This window comes from Leucoraja erinacea, chromosome 7, assembly GCF_028641065.1.
Source record: "Leucoraja erinacea ecotype New England chromosome 7, Leri_hhj_1, whole genome shotgun sequence".
Taxonomy (NCBI): domain Eukaryota; kingdom Metazoa; phylum Chordata; class Chondrichthyes; order Rajiformes; family Rajidae; genus Leucoraja; species Leucoraja erinaceus.
The window spans coordinates 33748577-33767523 of NC_073383.1; the positions used below are offsets into that span (position 1 = coordinate 33748577).

An 18947-nucleotide genomic window follows, 5' to 3' on the forward strand; every position below is an offset into this window, starting at 1 on the left:
AGTTTGTATTTTCATTGATGTGCACTCTAAATCCATGTGACTGAGCCTAATCTCCAGTTGCTTTAGATTGCTGCCATTGGACCAAGACTTCAATCTATCAAATCTGTGGTAACTGATAATTGATAGGCAACAGGGATCAAATCAGATTTCACACCAGGGAATCAAGTCATCTCTTACGAACATCAATACAAAACCATGCACCTGATACTTCCTTTCTCTAGTCTCTTGTAAGATCTCTTTGTTATAAATATTCATTTTGAGACAAACTTATTCTTCCCACTCTTTTCCCTGGTCTCGATGGGATCAGAATCCAGGTGGCCAGAAAGGAAGTGTACCCCCAGTCCATTTCCAGTCCCCTGACTAACCTGGTAGAAGGAAGAGAGGTCCACCATAGTCTCCAGCCCAATGTCCATCCTCAGCCTGTAGTTGTGCATAAAATGTCATTCCATGGTGAGCTGCCTCATGCGGAGAACCAGCAACTCCCAAATCTTTGGCAAATTTACTCTGAAATATTAAACCTGTATTAGCTTATTTCAGAATTGTGTTGCAGTTCCACACCAGAAATTGTGTTAACCAAGTTCAAATTGTGAGATTAAATATACAATTTTGATTTATAACATTTGAAAAACAGGTTTGTGAACTATGTGGAGAGAATGGAAAAAAGCTGGTTTGTGACTTAGATTTTGATAAGGAATATTTCTTACTCTTGTGAGCCTGGAGTTAGAAATTAACTATCTATATAAATGTGGGATTGTAAGCAACCCACTTTGTGAAGATCATTCACATAAGTCTTTGTAATGGCCTGTTTCCGTGCTGTAATTGTTATATGGTTATATGAAGGAACAGTTCAGTTAATCCCAGTTGCACCTTTTTTTTGATACATGCTAACTTGCAACATCCAATTCTCATTGAAACAAGGAACTGCAAATGCTGGTTAATACCAACTATAGACACTAAGTATTGGAGTAACTCAGCGAGTCAGGCAGCATCTCTGGAGAAAAAGGATGAGTGACGTTTTCAGTTGGAACCCTTCTTTAGACTGAAAGTAGAGGTTGGGGTGGAGGTGAAGAACTGGATATGAGAAAAGTCCAGACCCAATAAGATGGAAGTTAGCATGTATTATCATTTCTTAGAGCTATATAGCACAGAAACAGCCCTTCGGCCCAACTCATCCATGGCAACCAAGTTGGTTCCATGTATCTAAACTAGTCCCATTTTCCTGTGTTTGGCCCATAGTCTTCCAAACCTTTCCTATTCTTGTACATATCCAATGGTTGTTTAAATGCCATGATTGTATCCACCTCGACCATACACCTTCCAATTGTTATCTTGTAGTTACCAACCCTGACGTCTTAACTCTCCTAGCCCTGAGGAGATGAGACCCAGTTTCTGCAGACTCTCCATGTAACACTCATTCCCAGTAAAGTTTCTGCACATTGCAAGACCTGCCCAAAAGACGACTCAGGCATTCAGTCTGACAATGTTTTTAAAGCTTCAACTTCGCTGTGTTCTATTTCTCTTGTAAGTAAGTAAAGGAACCCCTGCTTTTTTATTAACTCTTGCCAATTTGCTCTGCCAGCTGTTCCTATGTCCCTTTAAATTTGTAATTTTTATATTTGATGTCCTTAGCATGTATCAAAAAAAAGGTGCAACTGGGATTAACTGAACTGTTCCTTCATATAACCATATAACAATTACAGCACGGAAACAGGCCATCTCGGCCCTACAAGTCCGTGCCGAACAACTTTTTACCCCTTAGTCCCACCTGCCTGCACTCATACCATAACCCTCCATTCCCTTCTCATCCATATGCCTATCCAATTTATTTTAAAATTATACCAATGAACCTGCCTCCACCACTTCCACTGGAAGCTCATTCCACACCGCTACCACTTTCTGAGTAAAGAAGTTCCCCCTCATAATACCCCTAAACTTATGTCCCTTAATTCTGAAGTCATGTCCTCTTGTTTGAATCTTCCTATTCTCAAAGGGAAAAGCTTGTCCACATCAACTCTGTCTATCCCTCTCATCATTTTAAAGACCTCTATCAAGTCCCCCCTTAACCTTCTGCGCTCCAGAGAATAAAGACCTATCTTATTCAACCTATCTCTGTAACTTAGTTGTTGAAGTAGAACTTAGAAGTATAACTGACTCTGGCACGATGAGCCAAATTGTCCTTCCTAAGCAATATCATTCTGCTATTCCCCAAGAGAGCAAATGGCAGACACCAAACGATGCTTTCGTATCCTTAATTAATGGTAAAACTATCTGCGCATATTTGCAAAATGATCAAAATATGTACATACGGTATCGAGTCCCAATGAGTGCAGCTCCAGCATTGTTTGTGATCTGCTTTCCGCTTCTCTATAGTCAATGTAACTCCACGTCTGCCTGCCCTCAACATTAGCCAGTCGCCATTGTGTCAGGTCTGTAGCTGGCTCAGTTTTATAAGGCCCACCTCGTCGGCGCAAACACCTATTGCAGGGTAAAAAACATCAAACAAAGCTGAAAATGTATTTTAAAAAAAAGCAGATTCTAGAAATGCTCAGTCTCACAACTGTGGGAAGAGAAACAGAGCTAATGTTTCAGATCAAAGTGGATGAAGAGTCTCTGACATGAAAAGTTGATTCTGTTTTTCTTCTCACAGGTGCACCTTGATCCGTTGAGTACGAGTCTACTGCGGTCTTTTATCTCCCAATTGCAGAGGGTGGTCAGTCACTGGCGTACAGCTGCACCCTGGCGGCGGCTCTCCACCTCAGGACTCTGCAGAGGTACCTGAACTCTAAGAGTCCTCTGCATTGGCATGCTCTGACAAAGTACCTTCCTCACCGGTGCCATTGCCTTCAGGGGGGCACACAACTCCCAGCAGTGGGCACCAACCGTGCTGTGTTGTGATAGTTGCCTCATTTTTACCAGGACCTACTGGGAATCTGGAATTTGGTCATCTTCAGCCAGTGGGTTGCTCCTCAGGGGGATGAGGGTTTTGTGTCTGTGGGTGCAGCCGGTCCCAATGCAGACACAGTAGATGTCCGGGGGCCTCGTGAGAGTGGAGATAGTCCCACACGCATGAGCTTCTTCTTTTTACGTATGGCGTGCACAGCCTAAAGTTGTAGGACAACTTGTTCTATTTGATCTTATTTGATTGTGCACGCCAGGTTGATTGCATTTGTCAAAACAGGGCGTACCAAGTGAAGGTTGCAATCTTCCACTCCACAAGCATAAGCCATCACCCAGCACTGCATCAATATCCTTTGTGACACTGGGAATTTTTTTTTGAACGGCCTGCTCTTGCACACTCCACTTCCTGCCCCTCTTTTGGGCTGACGTTCCTGCCAGACGTCCCTGGAGAGGGAGCATGCGGTGTCCATGAGCGCCTTAGCCGTGTTCTGGGACCACTGGGCACTGCAGGGGTTTGAGTGCTTCTGAGATGAAAGTAACAACATTTTGGTTTGATATGTATATTTGTTATTTTAGATAGATGTCTCCTCAGTGTATTCACTGTAATTTTGTACTTGTAAATAAACTTATATTTGTAAAAAGAAAGTGCAACCTCAGCAACGCCCTGTAAACCTGCAACATGACGCCACAACTCCTGTGCTCAGTATCTGACTAGACACTGAGTGTGACAAACACCTTCTTCATTATGTTTAAGAGGGAACTGCAGATGCTGGAGAATCGAAGGTTCTCTGAAGAAGGGTTTCATTATTGTGTCTACCTATGGCGCCACCTACAGGGAACTTTATAATTGTACTCATAGATCACTGCTATACAACATTCCTAGAGGCCTACCATTTACTGTGAAAGTCCTACCCTTAAATGACATCCCAAAACACTATTGAACTGAATGCCATCTGCCATTCTTCAGCTCTCTTACCGAGCTATCAAAGCCTTGCTATAAATTTTTAGCCTTCTTCACGATCTATGATGCAGGGCTGCCAACATTGCGTGAGGGTTGAGAGTGAGAAATTGCGAGGGAGCATAGCGACCGGGGGGGGGGGGGGGGGGGGGGGGGGGGGGGGGGGGGGGGGGGGGGGGGGGGGGGGGGGGGGGGGGGGGGGGGGGGGGGGGAGAGGGGGGTGTTCCCCCTCCCACGGTAGGGAGCTTTTGAATTTTTCAGATTGAAATTGTGCAATCTGGTGCAATACTGTAACGAGTTTTTTAACTTGCATTTGAATGCAACATTTATGCTTTAAATTGGATTAAGTATGAATAAGGTAAGGCTAAATTACATTCTTAATTACATTCCACAATAGAGCCAGGCTCTGATCAACAGGTGCAGCACATGAATGACTATATTCATGTATGGAAATCAGATTATATTCATGCTGTCTTGCATATATATAGAGAAAAACATTTCAGAGAAACAAAGCAAAAGTCAGACTTCCATCACTGTTCTGCACAAATAAATCAATCAACCTTGTTCAAGAAGGAACTGCAGATGCTGGAGAATCGAAGGTAGACAAAATTGCTGGAGAAACTCAACGGGTGCGGCAGCATCTATGGAGCGAAGGAAATAGGCAACGTTTCGGGCCGAAACCCTTCTTCAGACGGTTTCAACCTTACCCTTTGAATATAGAAACAAGACGAAAATAATGCCACATATTCAATCATATACGGTTCAATGAAATTAAGATATATATGTAAAAATACATATGGAAACAGGCCCTTCCGCCCACCAAGTCCACACCGACCAGCAATCTATCATACCAATTCCATCCATCACGCCAGGGACAATTTACAGAAGCCAATTAACCTACAAACCTACGCTTCTTTCGGATATGGGAGAAACCGGAATATCCAGAGAAAACCCATGTGGTAGTAAGGCAGCAACTCTACCGCTGCGCCACCGTGCCACACCATTAAATTATTTTTTCTGTAATATATTTATTATGGTGTCACGTGAATAAAGATGAACACATGATTCTGATTTCTGCCCTTAGTTGGATAACACACATATGCAGTCATTGTGTTTCATGGCTGTTTTTCAACCTCTTCAGGCTGAAGGTCTTCTCGAAACATCACCCATTCTTTCTCTCCAGAGATGCTGCCTGCTGAGTTTTTCTAGTTTTTAGTGTCTATCTTCAGTTTAAACCAGCATCTGCAATTCCTTCCTACACTATTTGTTAAGCAAAACAGGTCCTATTCCCATTATATAATTTTGTGATCGGCGTGAGAATTTTGTGAAATGCGTGAGTCTCACGCTCAATGCGTGAGAGTTGGCAGCCCTGCTAATAATGCAAACATTTTAAGCAAGTTCCAATTGTTTGGACACAAATCACTTATTACTGCTTTATAAGTTAAGTTACTTTAAGACCATTTCAGAAATAATGGCAGTCAACAAAAAATCAACTAACAAATTAAAGCAAACTAAAAAAAAAATAACATGTTCCCTTTCCTGACCTTACCTCATAAGTACTTTAACGCTGCTAACAGAGCAAAGGGATATTAATCAGCCAACATGAAGTAGCCGGAGATAAAACTAACCAGGTGAATCAGTTGTAAAACATGGGTAGGACCACAATGTGGCCAAACATCTAGGCCAGGGTTCGGCAACCTACGGCACACGGGCTGAATCCGGCCCGTAACCCGAAAAACCAAGTTTCTTTTCAATTCGTTTTCACAGGGTCGGGGCAGGCGAGCCTACCTGATAACTGCAGCCAGTCCCTGGGACGCAAGCTGATCTGGGAATGGCAGCCATTCCCTGGGCACGCAGAATGCCAACTTGATCATTATGGACAAATTGGGCCAGCCACGTACATGTTGTATAACTCTGACTCGATGAAGATCTGAATGGGCTTAGAATGACCATTTAAGCACAATTGCCCCCACTCTCCCCATTTTGATTCTTGAGATTAATATCCCTTTGGTCTGTTAACAGCGTTAAAGTACTTATGAGGTCGAGTCAGAAAAGGGAACATTAGTTTGCTTTAATTTGCTAGTTGATTGTTTGTTCAGTGCCATCATTTCTGAAATGGTCTTAAAGTAACAACTGTTATAAAGCAGTAATAAGTGATTTTTGTCCAAACAATTGGAACTTGCATAAAATGTTTGCATTATTAGCAGGACTGCCAACTCTCACGCATTGAGCGTGAGACACGCATTTCACAAAATTCTCATGTTCTCACGCTGATCACAAAATTTCTCACGCTCAAATATCTGCGGGTACTGAAAGTTCAAAATAAAGCAAAAATTGTTTTAGACTTGAGTAAAAACCATGAGGGGAATATCAGGTGAATGCATAGTCTTTTTCCCAGGATATGTGATTCCAGCAATAGAGGGGATTGGTTTAAAGCAGGGCTATCAAACTACCGGCCTGCGGAATGAATTTGGGGTAAAAAAAAGTAGTTTTGTTTCTCCCATGCAGATGGTGTGATAGGTGAGACACGGCGGCGGTGGTCCCAGCACCAACCCCCCTCCCCCTTCCCCCCTGAGGCACGACACACACCTCCCACCCTCACCTCCGGCGGCTCTAAGTCCGTCGACCGCTCTGTCCACACCCCATGGAGTTTTAACCCTGGCCCGAAGCCAGGAGCAGACCGGGTGAGTGGGGGCGTTGGTGCCGCCTCCGGAGCCTACTATGGGAGGGGGAACACCCCCTATAGGGAAGGGCACCCTGCAGAAGAAAATTATACTGATAGCGACTCAGAAACTGAAATGGGAGATGAAAGGAAAGGGCTGAGGCAGAAAAGGAAGAGCACTAATTGTTTAACTCCCTCACTAATCCAGCAGTGAGGGAGTTAAACAATGCAGCGAGTGGTGAATCTGTGGAATTCTCTGCCACAGAAGGTAGTTGAGGCCAGTTCATTGGCTATATTTAAGAAGGAGTTAGATATGGTCCTTGTGGATCAGAGGGTCCTGCACAGACCCTCTGATCCACACTGTACTGACCCCCCCCCCATTCATCCTGTACTGATCCCCCCCATTGATCCCGCTCTGATCCCCCCCCCATCCATCCTCTACTGATCCCCCCCATTCAAGAAGAATGGGAGGAACAGTCTGAAGAAGGGTCTCGACCCGAAACGTTGCCCATTTCCTTCGTTTCCATAGATGCTGCCTCACCCGCTGAATTTCTCCAGCATTTTTGTCTACCCCCATTCATCCTGTACTGACCCCCCCCCACCCCATTCATCCTGTACTGAACTCCCCATTCATCCTGTACTGATCACCCCATTCATCTTGTATTGATCCCACTTTCATCCAGCACAGCCCATCCGATCTACGCTGTACTGACCCGTCCCATCCATCCTATACTGATCCCCCCCCCATTCATCCTACGCTGATCCCCCCCCCCATCCATCCTGTACTGATCCCCCCCCCCCCCATTCAAGAAGAATGGGGGCAACAGTCTGAAGAAGGGTCTTGAACCGAAACATTGCCTATTTCCTTTGCTCCATAGATGCTGCCTCACCCGCTGATTTTCACCAGCATTTTTGTCTCCCCCATTCCTCCTGCAGTGATCCCCCCATTCATCCTGTACTGATCCCCCCCCATCCATCCTGTACTGATCCCCCCATACCACTGACATCCCCCGTGCTCGCCCCTCACAATTTTACATACTCCAACCAACACGTACTAATTCACCTGCCTCAATCCATCCATTCCCGCACCGATTGCCTTCTCACTGATCCCCCCCCCCCCCCCCCCCCCCCCCCCCCACCATCTATCCGCCCCATACTGATTCAACACACACCATCTATCCGCCCCATACCCCCCCCCCCCCCCCCCGACGACCCTATTGTGCTGGAAATGTCTTCAGAGCAAACATTGACTAGGTTTGATAACGGAATGCAATGAAATGTGTTTTAATTCCCAATGTTATTATTTGTTTTAGTCCATAAAGATGGATTAATTAAATTGTGAACACGTGAAACATTAAAACCGCAGTTTTCGATTGTTACTGCTACCGTTGACACGTTATAACAGAATTCATTTTAACGGCAAATCAATGCTCTTAATATGGAGTATCAGTACTGTAGTTATTTAATGAGCAACATTCACAACTGTACGTTGGATTTATCCAGGTTTTACTTCTACAGTCTGTCATATACATCACAAATTTGGTCAGGAGATATTACAGTTGAAATTTTAACGTTAATTCTGAAGTGGGAATTATGGAAACAGCGTTTATCAATCTTTTTTTAAAATCTGGTGCGTACAAACTGGGTATCTTTATTGCTGTTCACAACACGTACATCTAATCTGAATGTCTGGTAATGTGGCGTGTTGACACCTTTAAACATATTACCAAAAGAACATTTGCTGCAGTTATGTCCTTTGGCCATCTCTTGTCAGTTAGTGTAATGTTTAACCTGTCAGTTGGTTTTAACAGCTATTATCATAAAATGCCTTTAGAAATTTCCATGCAACCTGTATATTTTGTTATGGATAAATTATGTGGGAAGCGAGAGTGTTTCTGTGCCAATAGCAATAACGACCCATGCTATATGTCATGTTATTTTCAGTCCTTCACAGAAAACATGCTTGCATCAATCTGTAGTGTGCATGGTTAAGCATATACCATGGTCCAGGATTTATTGACACAGGTTGATCATACGCTGAATAATCCAACCACATTTTTGTTTGGAAGTGGAAAGAACTAAAAGAAATTGCATAAATTGCAATGTGTAAAAAGAGTTGGGATACTGCACTATAATTTTGTTGCATGTCATTGTGGTATATATCATGTCTTGATTGGTGAATATGTTTAGTTTGTGACTTTATTTGAAGCAGAAATAATATGTGAATGCTTCATTGAGCATAATTCCGACTGGTAACTACACACTTCGTCCGAGCACATTATCGCACGCGTCATGCAAACCGTCTTAAATGACCACCTAAACTGTCATTTGGCAACCTAAAAAGCTGCCTAGGTTGCCCGGCTGGCAACAGGGGAAAAAAAGTTGAGTGAGAGCCCTGATAAGTACGATGTCTGTCCTTTGTTTCAGTGAGTGGGGCCACGAGGAGCAGTGGGAATGTAATCTATTATCCCAAGCTGCCTCCCACTCCCGCTAGCGAATAAAGGACTCTTGTTTTACTTGATTTGTGTCTGTTTGTCTGTGGAAGGAAAAACTAACTTTAACACCACAACCCCTCTCCCCTCCCTAACCCCCCCTGTCCCTCTATCTGGTTTAAATAATATTAAAGAACAATCCGCTCCTCGTCCCCTCCCCCACTCCCTCCTCACGACAATGTTACAAATCTCTCATTGGACTGAGAGTTTTCCCCGCAAACGCCATTGGGGAAACAGACCCAACGGGTCTGCACTTGGTCTAGTTAATATATAAAACTGTGTGCCTGTCGCCTGCCGTCCGTCCGTCCGGCTGCCGGCTGCCTTTCTTCGTTTTGATTCGTTCCATCGTGTGATGTCACAATGCCCAATGTTCACATATGTCCAATCGGAATGGATCCATTTACATATGCCTTTGCAGGAGCCCCAGCCCATGGTGAATGTTCCATCGTGTGATGTCACAATGCCCAATGCTCAAAGACATTCTTGCCATAGAGGGAGTACAGAGAAGGTTCACCAGACTGATTCCTGAGATGTCAGGACTTTCATATGAAGAAAGACTGGATAGACTCGGCTTGTACTCGCTAGATTTTAGAAGATTGAGGGGGGATCTTATAGAAACCGATGTTGGGGAAGTCCAGAACAAGGGGTCACAGTTTAAGGATAAGGGGGAAATCTTCTAGGACCGAGATGAGAAAAACATTTTACACACAGAGAGTGGTGAATCTCTGGAATTCACTGCCACAGAAGGTAGTTGAGGCCTGTTCATTGGCTATATTTAAGAGGGAGTTAGATGTGGCCCTTGTGGCTAAAGGGATCAGGGGGTGTGGAGAGAAGGCAGGTACAGGATACTGAGTTGGATGATCAGCCATGATCATATTGACTGGAGGTGCAGGCTCGAAGGGCCGAATGGCCTACTCCTGCACCTGATTTCTATGTTTCTAAGTTTCCCTCTTCTCACCCCTCTCCCTCTCCCACCCATCCCTCTCTCCTCCACTCCCCTTCACTCTTTACCCTATCCCCTTCCCTCTCTCCCCCCGCCCCCTTCCCCCCTGTCCCTCTTCGACCACTCCCCCTACCCCTCCCTCCCCACTCTTCCACTTCTCTCCCTCACCCCACCCCTTTCCCTCCTCCACCCCCTCTCCCCCCCTTCCCTCTCCCCTCCCCCCACCCCTACCCCTCTGACCATCCCCACTCTTCCACCTCTCCCCCCTCCCACTATCCCTCCCCACTCTTTCCCCCTTCTCCCCCCACCTCTCTTCCCCTCCCTCCACACTCTTCCTCCTCCCTTCTTACCCTTACCCCTCCTCCTCCTCTCCGTCCCCACCCTCCCCCCCACATCTCTCTCCCTCCCCATCCCTCTCTCCTCCTCTCTCTTCCACTTCACTTCTCTCCCCCCTTTCCCCCTCCACTCTCCCTCCCCACTCTTTTCCCCTCTCTCCATCCACCCCTCTTCCCTTCCCTCCTCCCCTCTCTCCTCCCCTCCCCCCATCCCTCCCCTCACCCACATCTCTCTCCCATCCCCCTCTCTCACCCCCCCCCCCCCGCTCTCCTTCCCCTCCCAAATCTGTCCCGTTTCCATCCTCCTCCTCTCCCCTCCCTCCCCTCTCCTCATCCCCCCTCCCCCCCACCTGTGTGTTTGGGGGGTGGTTAATGTGAGTGTGATGCCTCAGCCCCCCCCCCCCCCCCCTCCGCAAACGCCGTTGGGGAAACAGACCCAACGGGTCTGCACTTGGTCTAGTTATTATATAAAAGTCTGTGGCTGCCGCCTGCCGTCCGTCCGTCCGTCCAGCTGCCGGCTGCCTTTCTTCCTTTTGATTCGCTGCTCCTTCCTATCAGCTTCCGACACACTTCAAAACAAAGTTGCAAGACCAGAACATTCTGAACTTTTCACCTCAATGGGATATCACAGCAAGTGCTTCAACAGGAGGGGGAGGGCCAATTGGTATTGCAAATGGAACTGCTGCAGCAGGCAGGGTAGGTGCAATTGGAATTTTTTTTCAATCCACTGCTGAGGGAGGCAGGGGAGTGCTGGAATCTTACATTTGGGAACGGGTTCAGTTCCGTTGGAGGAGACGGGTGCATGGTGGAATATTGGGTTGGGGGATCACGCCATTGGGGGAGCAGACCCAACGGGTCTGCACTTGGTCTAGTACATCACTAAAACTCTCTTGTCTGTTTCTATGTCTGCATGTGAGGGGTGAGGGCTGTGCTTCTGAAATTACGCCAAAATGGTACACGATAGCACTACAACCTTTGGCCTACGTTACTCACCATTGTCCTGGTGTGTGGTGTATCAAGTTTTGTTCAGATTGATGTTATATTTTACAAGTTATTCACATTTTTAACTTTACAAAACCTCACTTTGAGAAAAATCACTTGAAGTTGCAGTGGCAGTTACAGGTATGACGTTACTACGGTATCTCATTTACATAAACTGCACATCAGCAGTGCTCCACCCGACAATGACATCACAATGGGATCTCATTTACATAAAATAAAAGGCAGCAGTGGGGGAGGGGACGAGGAGAGAATTATTGTTTCATGTTATTTAAACAGAGAGGGAGATAGGGGGGTAGGGAGGGGAGATGGGTTATGGAGGGAGAGAGTTACAGTGTAGGGGAAAGGAGAGGGAGAGAGAGGGGAGGGAGGGAGTGGAGGAGGAGAGGGGAGAGAAGAGGGAGGGTGAAGAGGAGGGGGTGGGAGTGTTGGGAGATGAGGGGAAATGAGCCGCGCCTGCGCAGTTGGGGTGAGTTTGGAATATTGCGTTGGGAGAACGGGTTGCGTTGGGGGAACGGGTGTGGTGGAAACGGGTTGTGTTGGGGGGACGCATGAGTGTTGGAATATTGCGTTGGGGCCCAACGGGTCCCACTTGGTCTAGTGACTCATAAATCTCAGCAAAGACTCTTGCAATTTCCTCTCTAGCTTCCCATAGTGTCCTTGGATATATCTGATACGGCCTGAGAGATTTGTCTATCTTCATGTGTTTACATAACTTATGTTACAATTACACAAAAGCCAGAGGGGATTGAGCTGCTCCTGACACCTTACGATGGACACAAACGGAACTGTAACTGACAGGTGAATAGAAATTTCTGCAGTTCAGGTTTCAGGAATATTTTCTCATATCTCATTATTTGGCCTGCTGAAACTATGCAGGCTCTTGGGAAAATTTCATCCCAATCGCACTAATTTCCCTGTAACCTATACTCTATTAGATATAAGAACCAGTTCATTTTTAACTATTAAGACAATGTATAATTGCACTCAGGCTGTGCACAACTTTCAAAACGTAATACGTCCCCTAATCATTTATCCAGCTCGTGTACGAGACTCCCAACACAGTTAAATTTTGTTCAATGTAAACAAAACTGGAACAGTAGAGCATAACACAAAGCACTCAAAGGGTCGGCAATATTTGTGAAGGGGCGACGTTTAGGGTCGGGAGCTTTCTTCAGACTGATAGACCAAATGTTTACACAGGATTAAAACACGCCATCAGAACCTTTTCTATTTCATGTCAAGAGCGACATTCAATCTGCCCCCCTTTCTGCTCCATGCACTGAGACACCAAGACCCCTTTTGCAAAGCTGCAGGATCCACTGAATGAAGTCTTCCCTCCCGTTGCCAAACACCGGAGTGCCGTGCCCACCATCGTTGGCAGGGCATTGGGGAGAGGTGGGCTCGCAGGAGCGAGGGTATCCGCGATAGGCAAGAGGTGGGAAGGCTGAGCGGGGCAAGGGACGGAGAGCGCGCGGAGCCGATCGCCAACCGTCGCGTCCCTCGAGGCGGGCAGCGCGTGGAGCGGATGGCCAACGGTCGGGGCAGCGGAACAACTCACCCCCGCTCGGCAGCCTCCATCGTTGCGCGCAAAGATTATAGAGGAGCTAGTATCTTTGGTCGCGTGTCTCCAGCTGATGGAGCGGTCGCGCGCAGACCAGCTGATCATGAGCCGATGAGCCGGGGCCAATCTGACAGCGAGCCTGTCGGGCTTCAACCAATCGGCGTGGAGATAGGAGGCGGTGCGTCGGACGGGAGACCAATCATAGAGGGAATAGATGGACGGGTTGCCGTCCGAGTACTGAGGTGTTGCCGGGCCGGGACGAGTCGCTTAGCAACCGCTGCCGCCGGCGAAGGGCTGGGAGACGCCCCTGGCAAGGGGGCAGCGGCAGCGGCGAAGGGCTGGGCAGCGGCGAAGGGCTGCCCCTGGTAAGGGGCAGCGGCTCTTGGGAAAATCTCATCCCTAGGATCTCGATACTATGGTTTAGTGGTCACAACAATGGGGCATGCAGTTCAACCCTTCCAAATGTGAAACTATGCGTGTCACCAGAAAAGAGGAATCCAGGCAAAACATTTTACTCTATACTTGGTGCTACCCTTGAAGAATCCAAACAAACCAAGTATCTTGGCATCAAATTGCAGAATGATCTGCGTTGGAATGGTCAGACTCATCATGCAACGGTGAAAGCAACAGGTGCCCTAAACTTTCTGAGGCGCAACTTTCATCGTTGTTCAACATCTGTCAAGGAGAAGCTATACTTCACCCTCGTTAGACCTCATTTGGACTACGCAGTTGCAGCATTAAAAACATTTCTTCCATCAAACGTGTCCAAAGACAGGCAGCTCGATTTGTTACTAACACCTATGAGAGAGAAGCGATTGTCACCAAACTTCTGAATTCTCTGGGGTGGAACCCTCTCCAAGACAGACATGAAGCTCACCGTTTGACCTGTTTTTACAAAATGTTAAATGGTCAGCTCGACATAGACTACAAGTCCTACACCAAACCCAAACCAATTAGGAGCAGACGAGGGCATTCGATCCAATTTGTGATCCCAGCTACAAAGACAGATGTATACAGCAATTCGTTCTTCCCCCGCACAATTAAAGCATGGAATAATCTCCACCCAACTATAGTTACCCTACCAGATGCAACTAAATTTAAAGTAGCTCTTTCTTCCCAATAACCCTTTCTGGCTTAAGTCCTCCCTCCACCACCTCCATTTTAAATTCCATTTGCAATATTTTGGAGGACCAAGAAACCAAGAAGCCGCCCCTGGCAAGGGGCAGTGGTGAAGGGCTGAGAGCCGTCCCTGGCAAGGGGCAGTGGCTCACGTTGCGTGCACCCCATTTGCATAGGCTGCTGGAGACCCAGCATGGCCTCTGTTCCTCACACAATGCACAGCGAGCATGAAAGGGCTCCATGCAAACTGCAAGTGCTTGGCACTGAAAGGATCTTGCGGTCCCATTGATTAAAATAATCCAGAAAAAGACCCTAAGCGACAGACTGCTGCAGGACTCGGTAGCGAACGTAGAGATGCATGAAAGCAGAGACCATGAGCAATAAAATAAGCCATGGGGCTCGTTACTACATCCGTCGCACACAGCAAACACATGGTTATTCCACAAAAGAAGATAAAATGTTGGAGTAACGCAGCGGGTCAGGGTGACGAAACCGTTCTCCAGAGATGTTGCCTGACCCCCTGAGTTGGAGTAACTCTTTCTTTCATAACACAGTCTGAAAGTCGCGCCTTGGGTGGCCACTGAATTGACAAGAATTAACAAGTAATCTGAATTGACAAGTATTGACATGTGTGCAATGAAATTCTATTTCAACAATGCAACCCACATACTTCAGTATCAAAAATAAACTTAAAGGTATTATTAAAAAATGACTTTGTTTTTGAAATTCCAGTGAGAAATGATTGTGGACTTTGGAAGAGGAAGGATGAGGATGCCAAAACTGTCATAAACCTGGAGTCAAAAGCTTCACATTCCCAAGTGTGCATATTTCTGAAGATCTTTCCTGGACCCAGGACACTGGTGCAATTATAATTACAATTATAAAGAAAGCACATCAATGCCTCTGCTTCCTGAGAAGATTACGGAGATTCGGTATATCAGAGAGGATCCTCTTGAACTTCTACACGTGTACAGTGGAGAGCATATTGACTGGTTGCATCACGGCCTGGTTTGGCAACTTGAATGCCCAGGAGCGAAGAATACTGTAAAAAGCTGTGAACACTGCCTAATCTATCACATGTTCTGACCGCCCCACCATTGAAGGAATTTACCAGAGTCCCTGCCTTAAAAAGGCAGCCAGCATCATCAGAGACCCACACCACCACACTCATTTCACCCCTGCCATCGGGAAGAATGTACAGGAGCCTGAAAAATAACGTCCAGGGTCAGGAACGGCTTCTTCCCTGCAGCCATTCGGCTATTAAACAGTACAACCTCAAATAAGCTCTGGACTACATAGGCTATTATTGTTTGTTTGTTTTTTGTGTACGTATGTGTGTGTGTGCATATATACACACACTGAACTTTTTTTTCCTCATTTATTATATTGTTTACAGTGTATTATGTTTACATATTCTGCTCTGCTGCTGCAAGTAAGAATTTCATTGTTCTATCTGGGACATATGACAGTATAATACTCTTGACTTGTCTCAAGTCTGAAACTCTCCAGCCCACCCCCCATTTTCAATTGTTTTTCACATAATTTTCTGTACTATTGCCTTGAAAATTCAAAAATGTGATATTCTCAAGATCAGAACTTTAATATTATTCTATTATAAGCTGTAAGTCCATAACAGATAGGTAAAGAAATTACAATTTCTAGCAAAAGACCTAGTCTTTATGGAGAAGATCAGTTGCTAGCTGGTCCATTGGTATATCATAATCAGTAGCATCATCATACTCCACAGATTGTAACCAATAAGCAACTCTGTACACCTTGTTTTTCCTCAACTTTTCAAATTTGGCACTGTAAACAAGAAGTTTTTGGTCTTCAAACCACACATGACATGCCTTTGTGCCCACTACTTTCCCCATTAAGAATGTCCTGTAGATCATCACATTTGGAGTAGTCCAAATTCGGATAATCTCTGCGAATGCTGTCTAAATCAGTCTCTTTTGCTGGGCATTTGGATTGACAATTTTGCATTTCATCTTCGGAGACATCTGTTTAAAATGTAAAGAAAAACCACTGAACAGCATTAATAGAAACAAGTTATTATTTGCAGTTTTAGAAAAAAAGGTTGAAATGATAAAGTTAAACACTAAAACAAATAGTAAATAGCCAACAAAAAATTCATATTTATCAGTTTCATCAAATCAATTAAATTCATCTAATCAATGTAAATTCAATTACTATATCTAAACATCTATACATTTCTTAAGAAAAGGCAAAAAAATGTAAATGTAAATGCCAAAGTATCCAAATAACAAACTGATCCCATTCACACAAGAATTCACATTATAACATGATTTAAAAATCTCACTTTGTCATGAATTTACATGCCAAATGGAAGGAATTTAACGTTTAATTCCCATAAATTAATAGTCAACTCTCAAGATAATCAAAATCATTATTTTGTTGCACAATACATCATTGTACTCTGGATGTTTAGTATGAGAATATTGATCTTAACACAAAATATAAATGATTTAGGTGTTCTTATGACATGATTGTGCAAAAAAAAATTGATTATCTTGAGAGTGGATGTTTCTGGAATATGATCGATTGGAATGTTGCCGTTGCCATAAATGTAAGCCCATATCTGCAGGCCGATTCGTATGTGGGCCTACATAACATTTTTCGCATCATAAGATTAAAATGAAGCTACACCAAAAAGCAGAATAATGTTAAATAAACGACATACCTTTTGTTATTGCGATCCGTGATGTTGAAGGCGTTTTTAGTCGCGTTTAAGTTTAATCCAGCGACGTAATGGTCCAGCAATTTTTTTTTAAACCCGCGAACGGAAGCCCGAACGATTTTTCTTCATCAGCTAGCAGCCCAAGGAAATCCCTCTCCAACAACCATTACAAACCTGCATTTTAATCCCGCCCCTCCCCCCGCTCCCCAAAGCCTTCGGAATCGCAGGCACAGGCAGTGGCAGATTTGTAGCGCCGCTGATGGTAGGTTATGTAACAACGCTAGATAGAGTAGTTGCTCATAACACCAGAGACACGGGTTCGATCCTGACCGGGGGAGCTATCTGTATGGAGTTTGTATACACTTCCTTTGACCCTGTGGGTTTGCTCTGGGTGTTCCTAGAGTATAGGATGTGAACCTGGGACAACATAGAGCTAATGTACGGGTGATTGCTGGTTGGTGCAGACTTAGTGGCCCGAAGGGCCTGCTTCCACGCTTTATTTCTAAACTAAAGAGGAAATGTAAAGCCAGAGGGAGTGAAATAGGTGGAAGGTGGTCCGCAAGAAAAGGGAGCCGGAAGAGGGGGGTGAAGAAAGGGCAGGATAGAGGAAGAAATGGATTTCATGGGGTACGGGGGCGATACTACAAAGCTTGGTCTCGCCAATATAGAGGCCACACTGCACCGAATGCCAGGGACGAGGTTATAAGGTGTGCACGTACACCTCTTCAAACCTTATCTACTGCATTCAGGTGCTCCCTATGTGGCCTTCTTTACATCGGTGTGACCAAGCATAAACTTGGTGATTGTTTTCTTGAACACTTGCACTCTGTCTGCCAAGGCCTGCAGGATCATTTGCTAACCATTGCTAAATTGCTAACCATTTTAACTATAAAAGTTTCTTAAATGTTACAATGGTACCTAAGGTAACCAGCACAGCAGAACCAAGAGGCAGCCATTTTAAAGTGTTGAAGCATGGTCTGTGGCTTAATTTTTTTCAGATGGTCAATTAATTGACTAATGTTCTGGAAGTGGTACAGCCACATATTCCAGTCATGATGGGAAACATAAAATAAGCATTTGAAATGTAGTAGCTGTAGGATTTTGGTCCCATGCACTGAGTGAGAGGTGTGCTATGCTCCGAGGCACAGTTGACTTCTCGTACGATCATAAGACAGTCAGAATTAGACATTTTAGCCCATTGAGTCTGCTCTAGCATTCGATCCTGGCTGATCTATTTTCACTCAACTCCATTCTCCTGCCTTCTCCCGTAACCTTTGACGCCTTTACTAATCAAAAACCCATCAATCTTTTCTTTAATAATACCCAATGACTTGGCCTCCACAGCCATCCGTGCCAATAAATTCCAGATTCACCACCCTCTGGCTACAGGGATTCCACCTACTCTCCATTCTAAAGATATGTTGTTTTATTCTGAGGCTGTCCCTGCTGATCCCACTCTCCAACTGCTGGAAACATCCTCTCCACATCCATTATATCTTCATTATTTGATAGGTTTCAATGAGATCTGCCCCTCATCCTTCTAAACACCAGTGAGTCCGTCCACAGTAATCAAATTGCCCAGTCATCCCCAGGATCATTCTGGTAAACCTCCACTTCTTCATCGCAGCATATCCTTCCTCAGATATGGGGCCATAAACTGCTCACAATATTCTCAGTGGTCTGAGCAGCACCTTATAAAGCTTCAGCATTACAACCTTGCTTTCATATTTAGCAATTAACACTAACATTACATCTGCCTGCCTTACTACCGACGCAACCTGAAAATTAACCTTTTGGGAATCCTGCATCAGCACTCCCAAGTCCCATTGCACCTTAGATTTCTCAATCCTTTCCCCATTTAGAAAATATTCTATGTTTTTATTCCTTCAGGTACAGGATACTGAGTTGGATGATCAGCCATGATCATATTGAATGGCGGTGCAGGCTTGAAGGGCTGAATGGCCTACTCCTGCACCTATTTTCTATGTTTCTACCAAAGTGCATGACCATACACTTTGTTACGGTGTATTCCATTTTCCACTACTTTTCCCACTCTCCTTCTACAAACTCCCTACTTCCTCAACACTGCCTCCCCCTCCATCTATCTTCGTATCATCCACAAACTTAGCCACAAAGCCATCAATTCCATTATCCAGATAATTAACATACTGTATAACATTTAAAAAGTAGTGGACCCAGCATAGACCCCTGCGGAACACCACTAGTCACTGGAAGCCAAGCAGAAAAGGCCCCCTTCATTCCCACGCTTTGCCTTC

At 45.2% G+C, this 18947-nt stretch overlaps 1 protein-coding gene across 1 annotated transcript in view; it reads right to left on the reverse strand.

Moving 5' to 3' along the window:
* The window catches only part of lss (lanosterol synthase (2,3-oxidosqualene-lanosterol cyclase)), a 70360-nt gene extending 57358 nt beyond the window's left edge, over nucleotides 1–13002 (reverse strand). The window contains exons 1-3 of the mRNA XM_055638189.1: nucleotides 12849–13002; nucleotides 2307–2475; nucleotides 366–504 (exon numbers count right to left, since the gene is read on the reverse strand). Coding sequence (XP_055494164.1) covers nucleotides 366–504; nucleotides 2307–2475; nucleotides 12849–12868 — 328 coding nt within the window. The 5' untranslated portion in view covers nucleotides 12869–13002. The remainder of the gene's footprint in view (nucleotides 1–365; nucleotides 505–2306; nucleotides 2476–12848) is intronic.
* Between the last annotated feature and the right edge of the window lie 5945 nt (nucleotides 13003–18947).